Source organism: Chionomys nivalis, chromosome 11 (genome assembly GCF_950005125.1).
Source record: "Chionomys nivalis chromosome 11, mChiNiv1.1, whole genome shotgun sequence".
In the NCBI taxonomy this organism is placed as follows: domain Eukaryota; kingdom Metazoa; phylum Chordata; class Mammalia; order Rodentia; family Cricetidae; genus Chionomys; species Chionomys nivalis.
The window spans coordinates 25,800,068-25,821,391 of record NC_080096.1 but is presented as its reverse complement, the minus strand read 5'-3'; the positions used below and the strand labels follow the sequence as shown (position 1 = coordinate 25,821,391).

The 21,324-nt window shown below is 38.7% G+C and overlaps 1 protein-coding gene across 1 annotated transcript in view; it reads right to left on the bottom strand.

Annotated features, from left to right (window-relative positions):
* The window catches only part of LOC130883346 (protein argonaute-3), an 84,606-nt gene that overhangs the window by 41,643 nt on the left and 21,639 nt on the right, over nt 1-21,324 (bottom strand). The window contains exons 4-5 of the mRNA XM_057783575.1: nt 19,907-20,115; nt 18,847-18,983 (exon numbers count right to left, since the gene is read on the bottom strand). Coding sequence (XP_057639558.1) covers nt 18,847-18,983; nt 19,907-20,115 — 346 coding nt within the window. The remainder of the gene's footprint in view (nt 1-18,846; nt 18,984-19,906; nt 20,116-21,324) is intronic.

Genomic DNA, 21,324 nt, shown 5'->3' with positions numbered 1-21,324 from the left:
TTTTCATTGATGTGTGATTTTTCTTTGAGAAATACACAATTACTCTAATTGTGGTTAATAATTGGCTTGATACCTTTCCTAGGATATTAAAAATGCCATCAACGGTCTCTTTCTTTCTTTCCTTTTTTTTTTTTTTTTTTCTTTTTTCTTTTTCCCGAAGATAGAGTTTCTCTGTGTAGCCCTGGCTGTCCTGGAACTTGCTCTGTAGTTCAGGCTGGCCTTGAATTTACAGAGATCCACCTGCCTCAGCCTCCTGAGTGCAGGGATTAAAGATGTGTGCCACCTCTGTCTTGGTCCTCTCTCTCTCTCTCTCTCTCTCTCTCTCTCTCTCTCTCTCTCTCTCCTCTCTCTCTCTCTCTCTCTCCTCTCTCTCTCTCTCTCTCTCTCTCTCTCTCTCTCTCTCTCTCTCTCTCTCTCTCTCTCTCTCTCTCTCTCTCTCTCATAGTCTTGCTGGCCTGGAACTCATCCTGTAGTCAAGGCTGTACTTGTAATTCTCCTGCTTTTTCCTTTGCTTGGTAGGATTATAGAAATGGGCAACCATGCCTGGCTTGTTTGTTTTAAATCCCCTTTCACTCTTTTGAAATAGGGTATCACAGCACAGACTGGTCTCAAAATTACATTTCTCCCACCTCAGCTTCCAAGTATTGAGATTATAAATGTGGGCCACTGTGCATGTTGGGCACACACACTCGTGTATGCACACCTCTGGAACAGATTCTCTGTGAGTGACACTGTTGGGTCATGAGGAATGTACATTTCTTTCTTAGATAACTTTTTGAGTAACTTAGATCACTTATAATAATTCTTTCACAATGATTTCAATCTCTGACCTCTCACGAGCAGTATATGAGTTACTGTGGTGGGGCCAGAGAGGTGGTTTTGCAGGTGAAAGCACTTGCTACCGAGCCTGATCATACACATTCCATCCCAGGGACCTACATGGTGGAAGGATGTACAAGGCTTCCACAATGCACTGCGGCACAGGTCCCTACCACGCAATAAAAACATGTAATTAATAAAATTCAAAAACAAAGTCACATTGGACACAGTCCACCTGTTAATACTGTTAGATTTCAGCTCAGCCACTCTGACGGATACACAGGCAGTGATGAAAAAAATGATCTACACTGGGCGGTGGTGTAGATCATTTAATCCTAGAATTTAGGATTACAGGCAGACAGGCAGATCTCTGTGAGTTTGAGGCCAGCCTGGTCTACAAGAGCTAGTTTCAGGATAGCAAGGGCTGTTACACAGAGAAACCCTGTCTCGGAAAAAAAAAAATCTAAAAAAATCTAAGAGCCAAGTGAGATGTGCAAAAATATGAGGAGGAAAGCAGTCTGAGAGGCAGGCAGACTCTGAGGCCCCCTAACGGGGCCCACACTGGTGAACAGCTACCCTGTGTCCTTGCAGATGTCTGGAGGCTCATTCTTTGAAAAAGGTAAATCAAAACAAAAGCTCCCTAGAAGGAGGATGCCAGGCATAGCTGAGGGTACAGGCCCATACCACAAGCCAGGGATTAAATGACTGGACACATGAAATGCTGACACAAATTCTTCTGGCTCCAGTCTCCAACTTGGTTTTCAGAATGTGGACGAGCAGACTGTCTAGTCTTTAGACAGGTGCTTTTGACTAACCTGATCTACTCAGAAGAAACTTAAAAATTACACATCCCAACCTCTGAATTTACCCTGTGATGAAGTTAACAAGCCTCATTTGTGCATAAAGGGCTTCCATTCAGAGTTTTAGACTCCCACTGAGCCAAGAGACAAAAAGGACATGTTCAGATAACAAAACTCAAAACTAAAACCAAGAAGTTAAGGGAAATGTAAGTAAATACAGGAAAAAACCCAAAATAAACTATTATGCTCAGAGAGCTAAAAGAGGCTATTGCACTTGTAAAACAAGAATGGAATGCTATTAAAAATTAGTATCCAGGAAGCAGGAAAGAACTGCTAAAACACAGAAATTAAAAAATGAGCAAAGGGCTAGAAGATTTAGGAAAATTTCAGAAAGTAACTCAAAACTGAGATTAAAAACCAGGGGGTGGTGGCACACATCTTTAATCCCAGCACTCGGGAGGCAGTGAATCTTTGTGAGTTCGAGACCAGCCTGCTCTACAAGAGCTAGTTCCAGGACAGGCTCCAAAGCTACAGAGAAACCCTGTCTTGAACCATCCCCCCGCCCCCCCCCCCGCCAAAAAACCCAACCAACCAAACAACAACAACAAAACAAACAAATAAACAAACAAAACCCCATGAGATTAAAAAGACAAAAGGGTGGACTTTATAGTATATAAACTATAAAAATAGAACAGGGCTTAGCAGGCACTATCCATCCCCTAGGTTCGAGCCAGAGCAGACAAAGACGACAGCTACAAATGGAGAAGTGCTCCATGCTCCTGAAAGGGAAGTTCTGGCACAGACGCTTGCTTCTCTTAATAGGGGGTCTTGCTTCGCTGGCCTCAAGAGATCCTACTGCTTCATCCCCTGCATAACTATTCAGTTAACTTTGTTAAGGAGTGTAAAAAAGACACTTTTCAGTATGTGAGTAAGGTGTTTAAAAACTGCCTCTTACATACTCTTTTCTCTTAAATTCCTAAAAAAAGAACAGGAACCGAGCAGCAAGCATGAGTATAGCTGGGAGTAGCAGTAGCAACTAAATAAACACTAATATGCCACATTTATCAATACCAGATAGATGCTATTGATAAGCTCTCATGACCGGGTACACATGTTCTTTTCTCTTATTAATGTAAATGCTAACAGTGGGAAAACTGCTAATCAGATATACGAGAACTCTGCACCGCCTAATTGCCTATGAATCTAAACTACTCTATAATTAAAGGCTCTTTTTCTTTTTGTCTTTTTTTTTTTTGGTTTCTCTGTAGCTTTGGAGACGAGGCTGGCCTTCAACTCACAGAGATCCGTCTGCCTCTGACTCCCAAGTGCTGGGATTAAAGGAGAGAACCTGCTAAAATCACCATCTAAGGCTAAGACAGGAGAGCCAGGCATCACTCCACCGACCCTTCAGATAAGGGTTTCTGAATCTATGGGGATGTGTCCCGCCTTTCTATTTTCTAGGTGTGTGGTTGAAGTTTTTACTTTTTCCAGAGAGGGTCCATGTACACCAGACTGGCCTTCAACTCAATGTAGTGGAGAATGACCTCCAACTTTTAATTCCTCTGCTTCAACCCAGCCCATTTTGGCATTTTGTTTTATAATCTTTTTGTTGTTTCTGGGCTGGGATCTGTTGTTGTTTTCCATGCGAATTTTTCATTTACCACTCACTGTATTTTACAGTGTCTTTAGTTAATTTGTGTTTTGGAGTAATATCCCCACCACCACTGGGAGGCAGTTTCGTTCACCACTTTGCCCTGATGTCAGCTTCTTCTTGTTGTTGTTGTCTATTAATGTTTTTGAATTACTTGACAAAGGAATGTCTAAGACAACAATCAAGTATGATCTCAAAAGGACCACACAGTAAGTCAAGTTTGAAAGGATCACTCAAGCCAGTGGTGGTAGCACACGCCTTTAATGCCAGCACTTTGGAAACAGAGAAAGCCAGATCTCTGAGTTCTAGGCCAGCCTGGTCAAACAGAAATGAGCAAGAAACTGATCTGCAGGCTGCACTGATATTCTTATCACCACCACGCTGTTCTAACGTGAGGACAGGCTGCCTGGATGACCCTGGCTTTGATCACAATAAACTGTGAGTCTGACTGAATATGGGGACTGTGAAATTTTTGGCAACAATAAAAGGCTCAATGACTGAAAACTGAGTATCTAGCCTGTGACGAATCTGCATTGTTTCTTAAGTGCTTGCCCGTGCAGTAACCTTGGTTCCGAACACAGAGCACGAGAACTCTGAACTACATCTACCATAGCACCATGTCATTCTAACGAACGCTGCCTCAAATACTTTGACTCAAATCAGGGACTGCTGTATACTGTGAAGAACGTAGAAATTTTACTGTGTGCCCCAATTTTCTTTTATTTAGAATACTTTAATATAGTTATGAAAAAGAAAATTAATATTTGTCATTCCTTAGCATAAATCAAATTAGTGTATCTTCAAGTTTCATTATATTAGAATGTTTGATTTTTAAAACTGATGGTTGAGCAGCAAGTGGTGTCCTACGCCTTTAATCCCAGCACTTGGGAGGCGGGAGGCAGGCGGATCCTCTGTGAGTTCAAGGTCTACAGGTAAGGTTCAAGAGCCAAGGGCTGATAGAGAGACCCGTCTCAACAAACAAACAAACAAACAAACACAGTCTAAATTGCTGGTTAGAGTCTAAAAAAAATTGTTAAAAGAATTTTGGTTTGGGATTGGGACAGAACCTCCAATAGTTCGGGAAATATTCCTAACAAGTCTTCTGTTATTCTGTACTACATATTTCTACCAAGCCACATTCTCAGCTTTGGTGATTATAAAATTAAAATATTGATCAGCTCTGAAAAACACTATTTTCTATGTCCTGCAGCATCAAATACTCAGGTAAGACTAAATTTTTTTCCCCTGACTGGTCTGGAACTTATTATATAGATGAAGATGACTTTGAACTCCTGATGTTCCTTCCAAGTGCTAGGATTATAGGTATGCATCACCATGCCCAGAGAAGATTTAAATCCTTATGTAAAATTAAACACATCCATTAGTATGCAAAACAAAAGGGGAAATAACAGTATACCAAAGAATTATATTAAAATAGATTTAAGATTTATTCTCAACAAATGTTTAGTTTATCTATTTGATATATTCTAAACAGACGAGGCAACAAGCGTGTGCTACCTCGCCTGGCTTGATAAAGAACATTTTAGAGAAAGCTACTTTTTATTGAAAAATCTTAAAAAGTTTTTGTTTCGAAGGAACCCAGGAATTTACACCTTAAGCAAATGCCCTACCACTGAGTTACTCTGTCTGTAAAATAATCTGTTTGAAGCTAAGATGTCTAAGGTGTAAGACTTGTCTTTCAAGAACCTGCTTCTTAAGTGATGCAGTACAGTTACATCACACTCATAAACTGTGGAACCAGACTTTGACATTTAAGTAAGGCTCATGTGGAGCTTTGGCAGACGGCCTTTGGTCTCTGTACTACTCAGTTTGGGATATATGCTAACATAACTGTGTTTGGGAAGTGTATTTTGAAATGGAGTCAGTCACTCTGTGTTACTCAGGCTCATTCTGAGCTAGTACGCTCAAGTGATCCTCCCACCTCAGCCCACACGGACATAATTGTGCACCATTGCACTCACTTCTATGGTGGGAATTTATGTGAGAAAATAACAAAATGCTTGGAGGAAAGATTTGGGATGTGGCTCAGTGGTAGTATGTTCTTAGCATGCAACAGGCCCCAGATTTGTCCCTAGTACCCCTGAGCCCCAATCCTGACAAACCAAACTCTACCTAAGGGACAGGATGCTTCTTACACATATGAATTACAACAATAAAATTCAAGCAGTTAATGGGGTGACCTCAAAATGGGCCAATTTCTCTGAATTTAATTGAATTCTAAGGTGCCATTGACAGCAATACGACAAATACCAATAAAAAGAAATCAAACTGGGACAAATCATTAATTCTAAGACAGTGCCCAATCTCAGAGAAGTTGAATGTGGGAAAAAAAAAAAACTCCGAGTCTTAGATTAGTAAAATATAGTGTTTACCTGCTTAACTGAGAGTTCGGGTACCAAATGCCACTGAACAATTTCTCTCAAGATACCTTTGGTCACAGGATAAGATTAATTAGAGTCTTTTTCCACGCTCCTCTCCAATGCCAACTTGTTTCCCCCACCTGTCATCTCCTTAGGAAGTGTTTCTCAGCCTCTGAGAGCGCAATGGCTCCTCTGCATGGTCCACTGCATTCAGCACTCCCCTTTGCGGTACTTCCTAAACTCTGATCTATTGATTTGGTGTGCCTAGGTGTCACCAGCCTGGCAGTAGACGCCTGTCCTCACTGGATCAGCTCTGTAGTATTTCCTTAAAAAAAATCCAAAACATTTATTCATTCATTCATTCATTCATTCATTCATTCATTCATTCATTATTTGTGTGTGTGTGCATGTGTGTGTGTGTGCATGCATGCACATGCACCCACAGTGTGCATGTGGAGGTCAGAGGACAACTTGCAGGAGTCAGTTTTCTTTCTGTATCTTGTGGGTCCCAGAGAGCAAACTCAGGTGGTCAAGCCTGTGAGCAGGTGACTATCCACGGAGCCACCTGAACCCCGCTTCCCTGTGGTATTTACATTGCTCAGTACCAGCCTACTCTAGTTAATTTCGACTTTAGTAAATGTTGTTTAGTTTAGTGTAGTAAACAGGTACAAGGCTTGTAAAATCAAAACCACACAGGAACAAGGAAAGGATATTTAACAAGTAAGGTGACCAGAACAACACTTCTCAGTTCTTGTTATTGTTCACAGTAACATTAATTTTACATTATTAATACATTTTACTGGCAATAAATAAGTAAATCCTTGGTACAGGTATTGTGGAAAACGTATGAAGTTACTTAAATACTATAAACTGTGGGGCATGCAGGTCAGTGGTAGGACATCTGCTTAACATGTACAAGGCTGTGGTTCTATATGTACCATTAAAATTACTTAATTTAACTACTTATGGTACAGCAATCTTATTTCTGGCTTTATACTAAAAGCAAATTAAAAATCACTATGTCAAAGAGACATCTGCATTCCCGTTTTCATTGTAGCACCATTCAGAATAGCGGAGATACACCAACAACCTATAGCTACCGACGCATCAATGGATTTAAAAATTTGTGTTGTGTGTGAAAGAGTTTATTATTCCTTAAAAAAGAAGGAAGTCCTGTCATTTTTTTGACAACATGGATGAATCTAGAGGCCATGTACGTTCAGTGAAATAAACCAGGCACAGAAAGACAATTACTATTTGGTTTTACCCAGAAGTGGAATTTTAGAATCCAAACTCAGAAACGGCAGAGTGGTAGTTACCATGCTACTGGGAGGGTTGGAGGTGGGAAAAATGAAGACACACTGGTCAAAGAGCACAGATGTTCAGGTATTGGTTAAGTTCTAAGAACTAATGTGTAGTATGGTGAATTTAACTAACACACTATATATATTATTAATGTATAATTATGTGCATATTCACTGTGTAGGTCTCAAATGGTCTCAGAAGCGAACACAAATGTGACTAGTATGCAAGGTATTGGGGTGATGGAGGAAGGTCATTGGTTAAAAAATAAAGAAACTGCTTGACCCTCATAGGTTAGAACATAGGGGGGTGGAGTAAACAGAACAGAATGCAAGGAGGAAGAGGAAGTGAGCTCAGACTTGATAGCTCTGCTCTCTGGGGCAGATGTGATGAAGCTCCGACCCAGGATGGACGTAAGCTAGAATCTTCCTGGTAAGCTCACCTTGGGGTGCTACACACATTATTAGAAATGGGCTAGTCCAGGTGCGAGAGTTAGCCGAGAAGAGGCTAGATATAATGGGCCAAGCAGTGTTTAAAAGAATACAGTTTGTGTGTTATTTCGGGGCATAAGCTAGCCAGGCGACCAGGAGCTGGGGCGGCAGGAACACAGCCCACAGCTCCTACTACATTGGGGTGCTACAGATGGTGATGATTCCACATGGAACATATATTCTTATTTTTTTATTTTATATGCATTGGTGTTTTGCCATGGGAGTCAGGCCCCTAGAACTAGAGTTACAGAGAGTTGTGAGCTGCCACGTGGGTGCTGGAATTGAATCCAGGTCCTCTGGAAGAGCAGTCATTGCTCTTAACCACTGAGCCATCTCCCAACCCTGGAACATGTATTATCAAATGTATTGTATGCCTTAAACATACACAACTTTGTTAATCACATCTTAATAAAGCTTAGAAGGGGAGAAACATTCAAAATTTCAGGCACTATGTTCATTTAATCAAGATGCCATAATTTTTGTTGTTGTTATTATTGTTTTTGAGACAGAGTTTCTCTGTGTACCTTTGGCTATTCTGGAACTCTCTCTGTAGAACCAGCTTCGCCTACGTTAGATTCTGTTTCTAAATTTAAAACAACTAACCAAAACCCAAACCAAATAAAAAAAAAAAAACCCTCAACAAACCAGTCCAACAAAAACTATTCTTTAAAATAGTTATACTAAAGCCTATCTCTAAACCATGTGAGTTCCTCACCAACATTTGTTGCCTTCTATATGTTTTTGTTGAGGCTGAGTCTTACTTGTTGCACAAGCTAGCATTTGAACTTGAATAATCTCTCTGATGACCCAAATAGTTGGAGTATAGACATGTGATGATTTTATAAGACTTAAAAACCTGTACAGATCGAATGTGTGAAATGGTACCTTGATTGATTCTACTTGTAATTTCATGATTATTAGTGGATTTGAGAATCTATGTATTAGTTATTGGTTCTTCTTCTTTGAGAACTACCCATTCTTCTGTTTATTTATCCTTAGAGTCTATAAAGCTCTGTTCTATGAACTGCAAACGTTCTATTATTTTAACTTCGTGGATTTATACAAACTCCAACTTTTGACAGTTTACTTTTCTGTCTTTTTTTTTTTGCTTAGGTTAGTGAGTGTGTGTGTGTTTGTGTGAGCGCACGAGCGTGCATGTGTGGGTATGTGCGTGCATGTGTGAGTGTGTGTGCGTGCACATGTGGAGGGCAGAAGTCAGTGTCAGGTGTCTTCTCCACTTGAATTTTTGTTGGGTCTTTCCAGGAATCTGGTGTTTACTGATGCAGTAGAATGTCTGGCCAGCAAACCCCAGGGATCCTTTCCGCTTTGACACCCCAACAATGGGATTACAAATGCTGGACAATGGGACAAATGCCATCCTGGAAATCACTCCGGAGACCAGGCTGGCATCAAATTTAGAGATCTATCTGCCTCTGCCTCCCAAGAACTGGGATTAAAGGCTTGCACCACCACTACCCAGCTGGATCCAAATATTTTTTCAAAATGTTTATAACTGTTAAATATAACTTATTATTTTCCTTCTCCCCATTAACTTGAAATGCCAACTCACAACTTACAGTTTTCATAAATGCACAGCTGCTTTGTTTCTAGGTTCTCTCTCCAAGTCATTAATCTGTCTGTCGCTGCACTTACAGAATTGTATATAACAGTTAGTGTTTCACACTTAAGAGGGCAATTCCTTTTTCTTTAAAATTGTATTAGTTTCTCGTGATCATTTATCCTTCAATACAAACACAGACTTATCAAGCTTTGTGTGACGGTGCAACCTTTAATCCCAGCGCTTGGGAGGCAGAGAGTGCTCTGCTCTATGCAGAGTCTAGGACAGCCTGGACTACCTAGTGAAACACTGTTTCAAAACCAAACAGACTTATGAAGTATCCTAACATAGACCATTGGGTTTTAATTAGTGTTGTACTTAAAAGTTTATTTTGGGATAACTTATATCTTAGGATTTCTAAATAAATACATTTTTTCTTTTTTTTTTTTTTTGGTTTGAAGTTTGTTTCACATCTTTCAGTAAAATTTTTCTATTTTACAGACTTCAGAAAATTTATTCCTGGGTATCTACCTTTCAACCTAAACTACAAATCTTTTTCCTATATTATACTGTTTATTCAGCTTGGCTATCATTTCGTCCTGTAAATGTTTCTGCTTTCCATGCTCTTGGATGTGTTCATTCTTTGCTTGGTGTGAGTTATGCTAGGCATGGAGCGTACACTGGCGAACGACAACACTCTATGTCCATTTTCATAGGAGACGCAGAACAGAAAGCAGATATCTCAGGGAGGAACGTGCCATTATAGGGGGCATACACTGTGCTGTGGGAATATATAAGACAAATACCTAACTCAGACTTGGGGGTGGCTGGACTGGGGGAGAAGGGTGTCAAACACTGCTTCTTAAGGAAGTAACATGTAGACTGAAACCTGTAAGAAGAACAGAAGTTAGAAAACACGATAGTGACTAAAAATCATAGCACTGATATTCTTTTTTGCTCTTATTTTAATGCCAAAGGTCTCGTTTAATTGAAATCATTTAATGTTTGAATACACTTTTGTTGACTTCAACTTTGAACTGGATTTTACTTATTTTTTCTTTTTGTTCCCATACTGCTTGTAACAGCAACTCTTGGCTCACTTGTTTTCTTAAATGCTATAATTCCTCATGACTTTACCCTCCCCTTTCTGTTTCTGTCTATGCTAACTCTCCTAAAGACTCACATTACGCAGCCCAGCCGGCCTTGAGCCCTCCCTTCCTGCCTGGGTTTTCTAAGAGCTAGAATTGCAGGCAGGCAGTACCACACTAGGCACTGTTTGCTTTAAAAGACAAGGTCTCATTATTTAGCCCAGGCTGACCTCAAACTCTCTGTGTAGCTTAGGGTGACCTTAAACTCTGGATCCCGATCACTCTTTGAGTCCTGGGATCACAGGTGAGTCACCATGTTTGGTCTAGCATTCTGACTTTCAGCGCTCACCACTATAGACTTTTAGACCAAAAAAAAAAAAAAAAAAAGATGCTAGACAAAAAACTAGTTTAGAACATATATGGTACTGCTTCTAAACTTGTTTCAATGACTAAAAAAATCGTAGAAAAATTCAGCCAACTATTGATAGGGCTTATAAATAAATAAGTACATAAATAAAAAAATAAATAAAAAGGCAGAGTCTTACTTGTTCTGTAGCTCAAGTTGCTCTCAGACTCACTATGTAGCCCAGGCTGGCCTTAAACTTACAAGAATATATAAATTTTGCCTCAGCCTCTTGAGTACTAACTAAGCTTTCAGGTTTAAGTCTATCACACTCAGCTTATGTTTTTTTCTTAGCGTATCAACTTGGCTAGGCTATTAGTTTTTATTTATTTCAATCAAACACTAATATAGGCGTTGCTGAGAAGTTATTTTATAGATGTAATCAAAGCTCATAATTAGGTGACTGAACATAAAGGACATTATCTAGGATAATGTGGATGAGCCTGAGAGAAGGAAAGAAGCAGCTCCATCTACAGACAGCAGCTTAGATTATGTCCAAGATCGCTATTCTTGTCACCTTCTCTAAGGATTTCAGATCAGCTTTATCACAACTGTAAAAACTGACTCTCTATGTATTTCCTACCTGTTCTGCTTCTTTGGATGAACTCTTGACAGATTTGATATACCAGGCTTATAGTTTATTTGCAAGTATAATTTCTTTAAAAGCTTAGTAGTTTCTGGTCTATTTCTAGTCAGTTCCATGTGCCAGTAACTACACCCAAAGTTCTGCTTTTGTGGACATGGTTCTTAAGCCTTTCCTTGGAATGAATATGTCCCTTCCTCTCCATCCCACATCAGAGCATTAGCATCTCTTACCTGAGCTAGTGATTGAAAAGCCCCTACTGGCTTCTCAGATTAGCTTTTCTCCTCTATCTATTTTCCAAACTGCTGCCAGAGGTCTCTTTCTGGAAAACAAATACGATCGCGTCACTACCTTTCGTAATAACCCAGTAAGTCTCCCTACCAGCAGGTTTAAACTCCTTTTTATTTTATTAACTCCTGTTTGTTTTTTTTTTTTTTTTTTTTTTTTTTTTTTTTTTTTTTGGTTTTTCGAGACAGGGTTTCTCTGTGGCTCTGGAGCCTGTCCTGGAACTAGATCTTGTAGACCAGGCTGGTCTTGAACTCACAGAGATCTGCCTGCCTCTGCCTCCGAAGTGCTGGGATTAAAGGCGTGCGCCACCACCGCCCGGCTATTAACTCCTGTTTTTATTTCTTGTTTCCTTCTAGTGTCTTTATGTTTAATTTTCTAACATTTTAAGATAAATACTCCAGTTACTGATACTGTTCTTCTGTTCTAACAGGTCAGTAAAGTTTTAAATTCTTTCTAAGCTTAAATCAATCATACCACTTTTGGTATATATTATCAATTATCATTCTGTTCAAAACTCAAATATCCTTCGTGGTTTGTTTAACCAATAGATTATTTAGAAACCCCTTCTTAATAATTTTCAAAGCTAAACTTTCAAGTTCTGGTAGAGACATAACAGCAGTTTAGTCCCATTTTCTCATCTTTTTCCTAGATACTATACAGATCAACAAAGAGAATATTAATAAAAGTACATTTTGATAAAACCAGGAGATAAAAAGCCCAGAAAATGCCACACTGTAAGTAAATACAGCCCAAGTATTCAGGACTAGCAAAATCTATACAAGAAGTCATATCTGAACATAGACAACTGCAGAATGACAGGAAGTACAAGGACTCTATGGGTAAACAGTATATTTTCATTCCCAGAGAGAAAGAATCTTAGCTTATAGGTCATGTTTGGAACTGAGATGGAATGGGGCTCCTTGATGGGAAAGAAAAAGGAGGCATAAGAGTGTGTCATCAGAGTGTGAGGAGAGTGGTTTAAAATCATAGTCCCTGCCTAGCGGTGGTGGCGCATGCTTTTAATCCCAGCACTCAGGAGGTAGACACGGGTGGATCTCTGTGAGTTCCAGGATAGTCTGGTCTACAGAGTGAGTTCTAAGATAGCCAGGGCTACACAGAGAAACCCAGTCTCAAAACCCAAAATAAAAAGATAAGTAAGTAAATAAATAAATAATAAAATTAATTTAAAATGATTAATCTTTAAATATTATTTAAAATTATAAATGAAGCATTTTTTGTAATTTCTTATTTTGAAATAATTGTATAGGAAAGCTGCAAATGAAGAGCAACTTGCAACAGTTAAATCATGGAAGTTACTGGAAAGCATGGGAGATGAAGATGTAGTTTAAAGACTGACTCCATTCCCCCCTTCTGGATGGAGCCTTCAACAAGAGAAACCTGGAAACTCATCTTGATGCTAAAGTGCAACTAACATTCTTCCTACATCTTCTACCAGTGGTTTGAGTGAATACATTTCATTCAAACACGAGCTACAAAAAGGTAAGCATTCACGCAAAGACAGTATATAAACACTGTAGAGCTCGATGCAGAGGCACACCTTTTAATCCTAGCACCTCAAAGGCTGAGGAAGGAGGATAGTCTCAGAACAGCTAGCGCTATTCTATACAGTGAGAGTCTTTTCTCAAACAGAAATACCAAAAAGCAGTGCGTTACATCTGACAAACTAAACAGACAATATGACAAAAGATGAAAATGAAATTTAACATTTCTTAAGGTAAAACTCTATTAAATTTCTTTCTTTCTTGTTTTTTTTTTTATTTTTTATTTTCCAAGACAGGGCTTCTCTGTAGCTTTGGTGCCTATCCTGGAACTAGCTCTTGTAGACCAGGCTGGCCTTGAACTCACAGAGATCCACCTGCCTCTGCCTCCCGAGTGCTGGGATTAAAGGTGTGCGCCACCACCGCCCGGCGTTTTTTTTTTTTTTTAAGCCAGGGTCTCACCATGTAGTCTTGGATGGCATGACACTCATTATATAGGCCTTGAACTCCTAGAGATCTGCCTGTCCCTGCCTCCCTAGTACTAGAACTAAAGGTGTGTGCCACCATTACCTACTAAAAAGATCTTAATGAAATCATGGAAAGACCTAAGAGCAAATACTTTAGAATTCAAGGAAGAGGGCTGGTGTGCTAGCTCAGCAGGTAAAAGGGCCTGCCACCACCTGATGGTCTGAATTCTATCCCCAGGACCCACATGGTGGATGGAGAACCAACTCTCACACACTCTCCTCTGACCATCACATACACCATGGCATGAGCTCATTCAGACACATCCATATACACACACAGTAAGTAAATGTAAAGAAAAAAAGTTAAGGCAGATCTAAGTAATTAATATAGTAAACACATACCAAAAGGTACAGTAAGAAACACTGGCTGCACATTAAAATTCTTTCAGTTTTTCAAGACAAGGGCCCACTAGGTAGTACTAAATGGTCTAGAATTCACTCTGTAACTCAGGCTGCTCTAGGATTCTCTCTCTCTCTCTCTCTCTCTCTCTCTCTCTCTCTCTCTCTCTCTCTTTCTTTTTTTTGAGACAAAGTTTCTCTGTAGCTTTGGTGCCTATCCTGGAACTAGCTCTTGTAGGCCAGGCTGGCCTCAAACTCAGAGAGATCGACCTGCCTCTTTCTCTCAAGTGCTGGGATTAAAGGCGTGCGCCACCACCGTCTGGCTGCTCTAGAATTTTCAGCAATCCTCCTGCCCCAGTCTTCTTTAGAAATAAACACAATAATGCACAAACTCAACTTTCACTCAGATGACCCCTTCTGGAGGATGAACTGAAATTAACAGGTTACAGGCCACACTTGAGTGAAAGGCCCGGTAGTAAGCACTAACATATTTAATGGCAGACATAAGATGAACGCAAATGGTACACACAGGTACAGAATAAAGCATAACTAGTATATGCGCTAAAGACGTAAAACCATTAGAAACATAATAAGTAGAATAAACTCAACAATTGTACCACATATATAATAGATATGACTTAAAGTTAAAAGCCAAATTAAAAAATTTGGGCAAAATTGGGTCTGGTCAAAAGGCTTAACAGGTGAAGGCACTTGCTGTCAAACGAGACCACACCGTTAATCCCAGCCCTTGGGAGGCAGAGGAAGGTATGTCGTCATGAGTTCAGGGTTAACTTGATTTACATAGCAAGTTCCAGGCCAGTCAGGGGTAAATATTGATACTAATAAAAAACAAACACACAGACAAACAATGACAGAAACAGAAGAAAGGAGGAGAAAAGGGTCTTTCTTGTATTGCAAATACCATAAAACACAGCTGGGCACTTTGGCCTGTAATTCTAGCACTTCATGTACCCATGAGAATCAAGAAAGAGAAAGAAAGAAAGGAAGGAAGGAAGGAAGGAAGGAAGGAAGGAAGGAAGGAAGGAAGGAAGGAAGGAAGGAAGGAAAGAAAAGAGAGAGAGAGAGAGTTTGAGAGAGAGAGAGAGAGAGAGAGAGAGAGAAGGCAGAGGCAGGAGGATCTCTGAATTCAAGAGAGCAGCCTGGTCTACAGAGGGATTTTAGGATAGTCAGTCAGGGCTACATAGTGAGACCCTATCTCGGGAAAATAAAAGAGGGCAGACTCTCACCTCCACACTCATGCTCTTGTACAAGCACATATTCATGTGCACATACACACAAAATATAAAAATAAATATTTAAGATGTTTTTAACTAACTGAGGATTGAATCTTGAAAGCTGCAGAACAACAACAAAAAAAGACTTCCCACGTTCTCTGATTAACAACATGTTGAAACTTGAAATTTATAGCAAAACAGAAAGCAGTTAGATCTTAACTTAAAATTTAAGAAGTCTCCTGAAGGAATAAAAATATTAAAAAAAATTTAAAAAGCCTCTGAAACAATATGGGTTACAGGGGTAATAGAAATGAAGGTAGCAGGCCAGGCAGTGGAGATGTACACCTTCAGTCACAGCACTCAAGAGGCAGAGGCAGGTGGAGCTCTGTGAGTTCAAGATCAGCTTGGTCTATAGAGTGAGTTCCAGAACAGCCAGAGAAACCGTCTTGAAAAGCTAAATAGATAAATAAATAAATGAAATAAAAATGAAGGGTGCAGTTTCTAGAAAACTGTGTGGTGAAAACACTACAATTCAGAGGCTGTGCAGGAAAGCTCAAACAGTGATTAGAAGAAACTTTATTGTGTTTTGAATATTTTTACTGATGAGGAAAAAATAAAAGTTACTGATTAGTTCAAAAAAGTAACTTTAATTTAGCTAACTGAAGAAGAAAAATCTTGTAAAATGAAAGAGAAATTATAGAAAACAAAGTTGGAAGAACTAAAATAATTAAACAAAAATTAGGTTTTCTGTCGTGGGGGGAGAATCGGGGGTTGGTATCTGGAGAGATGTCTCAGTGACTAAGGACACTGGCTGCTCTTGTAGAGGTTCTGGATTTGATTCCCAGCACCCACAGAGTTTCACCACCATCTGTAACTCAAGTCCCAGGGGATCTGACATGCTCTTCTGACCTACAGGGGCATCAAACATGCAAGTAGAACATACACATACATGCAGGCAAAAAACCACCCATACATTTAAAATAATAAAATAAATAAATCTAAAATTTAAAAAATTAGTTGACTAAACTGCTAGTCAATAATCATGAAAAAAAGGACAAAGACAAATATACAAAAATAAAAAGTAGGTGAAATGACAGAAATAAAAAGTTTGAGGTGGCAATAACTGTTTTATAAAATTCTATACATTAAATAAAATATTGGTAAAATAATTATTTTATAGTAAGTAAATGTGACTTATGAATGTAATCAGAGACAGCCTCGATACTAATATTTTTAATTAATTAGTTAATTAAAAATTATTTACTTTCATTTTTATGTGTATTGTATTTTGTCTCTGTGAGGGTGCCAGATCTCATGAAACTGAAGTTACAAACGAGTTGAGAGCTGCCATGAGGGTGCCGAAAACTGAACCTGGATCCTCTGGAAGAAGAGGCAATGCTCTTAACCACTGAGCTATCTCTATAGCCCTTAACATATACTCTTGATCAAAGTACTTATGAAAATTGGGCAATGCTCCTTAACAACAACATAACAAATGTCCCTAACATAATAATAATAAAAACATGCAAATATTCATAATACTTAATAGAGAAACCTTGGAAACCTTTCCCCTAAAATGAGGAATAAAGAGGATAATCATTGATGTTTGTTACTATCCTACCTAAACTAGGCAACATAATCTGACAAGAATAAAAGGAGAGGCAAAACTGTTACTATGTACAGACCATATAACTGTAACATAGAAATATCAAGAAAATCACTTGAAAAAATACTATAAAAGTATGGAATTCAATAAGGCAGAAAGATTAAAAAGTTATATATAGAAATTAAAAGCCTTCATGTTTATACATAAGAACCAGTTATATTAAATACTTAAAAAGTACCATTAAATGTTAAACCCATTTAATAGCAACAGAATGCAGAGAATACCTAGGAATACCAAGATTACATAGACTGTTTGTGAGGAAAGCCTTAGATTCCTGAAGCAACAAGACAGAAGTAGATAGTATGTTTTTGGATTCAAGGCAAGACTCCACACCTTACAGAAGCCAATTTGTTTTAATTTAACTGATGAAATAATAAGATCTTAGCTAAAATATTCTGTCTTCTTACACACTGGGTGAGGACACAGAATTTCGAAAGGCTATAGCACAAAACAAGTAAGAATGGTTCTGAAAACATGAGAGTGGCCGTATCACACATTACAAGTCAAGTGTGTGTGTGTGTGTGTGTGTGTGTGCCAACAAGCAAACTTCATGTATCAAAACAGAAATCAATGAAAACAAAATAACTGCCCACCCTTCCAAAGACTGAAAGACAAATAACAATTTAATTATAAACCTTGGTCACAAAAGCTTCTTTGGGCAGACGGGAGCAGCGAATGCACTCTTCACTAGTGGAAGAGCTGACCTAAGTGACTGAGAGCTCAGCCCCAAAAGGGAAATCTGTGTCAACTCCCCTGAACCCAAAGCTCAAGAACTATCACAGAAGAGGGGACAGAGAGAATCGTATGAGCTGCAGGATGGCAAGGCGCGCTGCGAAAAGCTGCCTTTTGGATGTGACATGGCCAGGGCACTCACAGCAACAGTGGTTACCTTCAGTCAAAACTTCAAAACGGGTGGGAGAGGCTCAGGAAACTTACGAAGCCCCGCCCTAGCCGAGGAGTTAATAGCAGCTTAAAGCTGCTGGAAGCGGAACAGTGATTTCTCACTGGGTCATGTGTGGCTCCAGAGAATGGCCCAAGTCCTTGCAAACAGTGGCAGCACTGACTGAAAATAGTAGGCTAGTAAAAAAAAAAAAAAAGGCATGAAGATGGGACGGGAATGGAGTGTCAGGGAAATTAGAGGTGGGGAAAAAAGGAGTGGATACAGTCAAAATACATTTTATTTTTTAAAAATAATTTATTATTTTTATTTATTGTATATACAGTGTTCTGTCTGCATGTCATTGGTGTGAAGGTGTCAGATCCCCTGCAACTGGATCTTCAGACAGTTGTGAGCCGCCATGTGGGTGCTGGGAATTGAACCCAGGTCCTTTGGAAGAGCAGTCAGTGCTCTTAACCACTGAACCATCTCTCCAGCCCCAAGTTAATGAAATTTTAAAAAGAAGAAAAGAAGAGGATGGGAAGGAATGTGATGTGTAAATCTTGTTTACATTCTGATTGGAATCAATTAAGCAGAAAAAGACATATTTGGGACCATCAAGGAAATATAATCTTGGACTGGGAATTGGAGAATATTAATTTTATTTTTTTTAATTTTCTTACATAAAAAATGATATTGCTAATGAATAAGAAAACATCCCAGTTTTTAGTGGTGTATGTAGCAGGGACAAAGTAACATGCTGTTCTGGAATGGGACCTAAAATATTTGCAGAGAGGAGGAAATATTGACAGATTAACAAAGGTAAAAGAAAAAACCCTGACAAAATGAATAATGGCTACATACATACGGTGTTCAACATGCTGTTCTTTTACTTATGTATCAGCTTGAGAGCATTTGAAGGAAAGCACTTAAAAATGAAACTAGTCAGTAATGCTTTAAGAACAACAGGAACACTTGGCTACGGCCACTATGACCAACATATTTCTCTTAACATATGAATTTTACAATTAAATGCTGACTTAAGAGTGAAGAGAATACAAATAAATTGTTGGTAAGATAAAATTTTCAAATGATCACACCAGGGTTTTTACACGTTTTCATGTGCCTGTTTCAAGTTTAGCATCATTCTTAGACAGGTTCTGCATGAAGGATTTACAAATGAAAAATAATAAAAATATTAAGGTTTTATTAGGCTGTCATAATACATATCCAAGTATTACTTTAAGACATCAGTAACACAACTGCATAAATAAAACCACACATGCATGCCATATAGAAATTGACTACCCAATTCATAATATGGTTTTAGTTCCCTTACCATCAATATTTAGCATCATTTTCCACATGGCAGGCCGAACAGATTGATGGAATCCAAACCATACTTCCCTGCCCCCTCCCAGAGGGTGGTCATATCCTTCTGGAGCTGAGAAAAAGGAACGCCCCACAGGTGTATATCTACAAAAATTAAAATGGCATGTTCAATCCTTTCCTTCTAATACTAATACTTAAATCAGCAGGATAGAGAACACGAGAGCAAGACAATTAACTTATGATACTTACAATTACAAATACACATGAAAGCAAAAGGCTATTCTAAATGAAGAAATTCATCAGCATCCTTCTCTGAAATTGTCTGTTTTCAGAATCTGTTAGTTTACAAAGCAATATATTTTATTATTATTATTTTTAAGACAGCATCTCACTGTATAGCTCTGGGCAGCCTACAGCTCACTATATTAAACCAGGATGACCTTGAACTCACAGAGATCTGCCTGCCTCCACCTCCCAATTTCTTGGATTAAAGATGTGCACTACCTCACTTGTTCCTTAAAATACTTTCTTAAAAACAAGAGCATTGCATCTTTAAAATGTTAAAGGGTAAGCGATTTCTACAAATGTTTCCAGATAGCTATACTAATTGTTTCAAAGCTACTTGGCATATGCAGGTCCAGGAATGTGGAAAGGTAGTGTGGTTTTAAACTGCAGTATCCCTCTCTCCCTTTTTTGCATGCAGGAGCCTGAATGCAGGACCTCAAGTATGCTGGGTAAAGACTCCAGCCTGAATTCTATCTCCTGCCCAAGAATAGCAATTTCAACACAATCTGATACTATGTATAAAATATGAAACCTTTTTAAAACAAGGTGATTTGAGTTCATAGTATATCTGAAATATCAGTTATTCAAGACTTATAGGTCCTAAGATAAATGACTAGAAATATCTCTGTAGAATAATTCACTAGATTAGCTAAGCTAATGATGTATATTTTACTTGCTATTGTTGTACAAATGAAATAGTGAAAAGCATGGAACATACAAAGGTTAACTGAGGAAGGCTTCTACTACTCACTCTAAAGAGGAAAGAAGCCAGAACCACCTACTTCATGGAGGGCAGATGTCGTAGCACCACGTCAACAGCATGGACCGGGTTAGTGCTGATTGGCTTGTCTAACTCCAGTGGCTCAGGCAAAGTCCGTCCCGTCAGCACTTCATGTAGCAGGTGCCAACTCACCCGGGATACAAATTTGACTGACACCTTGAAAGGTCGATCTTTGCCACCTTCCCCAGGTAATGTAACATCTAAATCTACCTGTTGATGGGACAAGACCCAAGTGTAAATGTTGAAAAAGATAGATTTAATTATTTAAAATTTAACTTATAAAAAGATAACAAGCAAAAATAAAAAACTCTTAATGTCAAATTAATAGATTAAAATTCAAATACATAGTTTATTCATGGCAGTATTATTCATCATTCTAAAACACTGGAACCTACTTAAATACACTAACATTTAGGCAGCTATAAAAAAAAAAAAAGGAAGAAGAGCTAGGTGCTGGTGATGCATGCCTTTAATCTCAGCACTCGGGATCTCTATGAGTTCGAGGTCTACAAGAGCTAGTTACAGGACCAGCTCCAAGGCTACAGAGAAACGCTGTCTTGAAAAACAAAAACAAAAAACAAAAGCAACAAAAAAAGCGAGATTAAGATGTTATCAGTACAACACAAGTAAAAAACAACAAACAAACAAAAACACTTCCCCTTCGATACTAACCACAAAGAGAAAAAGAATATCCCCTCCTGTTCTCCCTCTCCCCCTCTTCTCTCCCCCTCCCTCCTTAAGAGAGGGCAGGGAACCCTGCCCTGTGGGAAGTCCAAGGCCCTCCCCCCTCCATTCAGGCCTAGGAAGGTGTGCATCTAAATGAGTCTAAGGATATGTTGCTTTGGAAAAAAGGTTCTGTTTTTGTTTCCACAGAAGATAAAAAGTTGTGAATTTCTTACATGCTAATATGGTTTGATCAAGCAAGATCCCTAGAAAGGTCTCCAATGGCAATGATGACCCAGGTGACCCAACATCCACAACAGCTTCAAGACTACCAGCTGAGATGGACAAACCACACAAAATATCCCAGGCAGGGCTTGACCATAATCCTAAATTTTCTCAGGATCCCCATAAGATTGCCAGTGCCTCCCATCAGCAGGAAGTAGTATAGAAAACTATGCCCAAATTCCCAAAATATTATTTACGAATGTTTGTTTTCATTTAAAGGGGGTCGGTTATAAATGGTTAATGGTCATAGTCAATCTCTTTCTAAAGGAAAAAAGGAGATATGATATAGAAATGATAAAAAGGTAGATTATTAAATCTACTTTAATCCAAAAAACAACTGTTATTCTCAAAATACTTTATGTTGGTATGGATTTTGATTTAATGACACAAACTTAAGGTCAATTTTGTTATAATATATATATATATATATATACTCTTAACCAAATATATATATATTTCTACTCTTGGTTA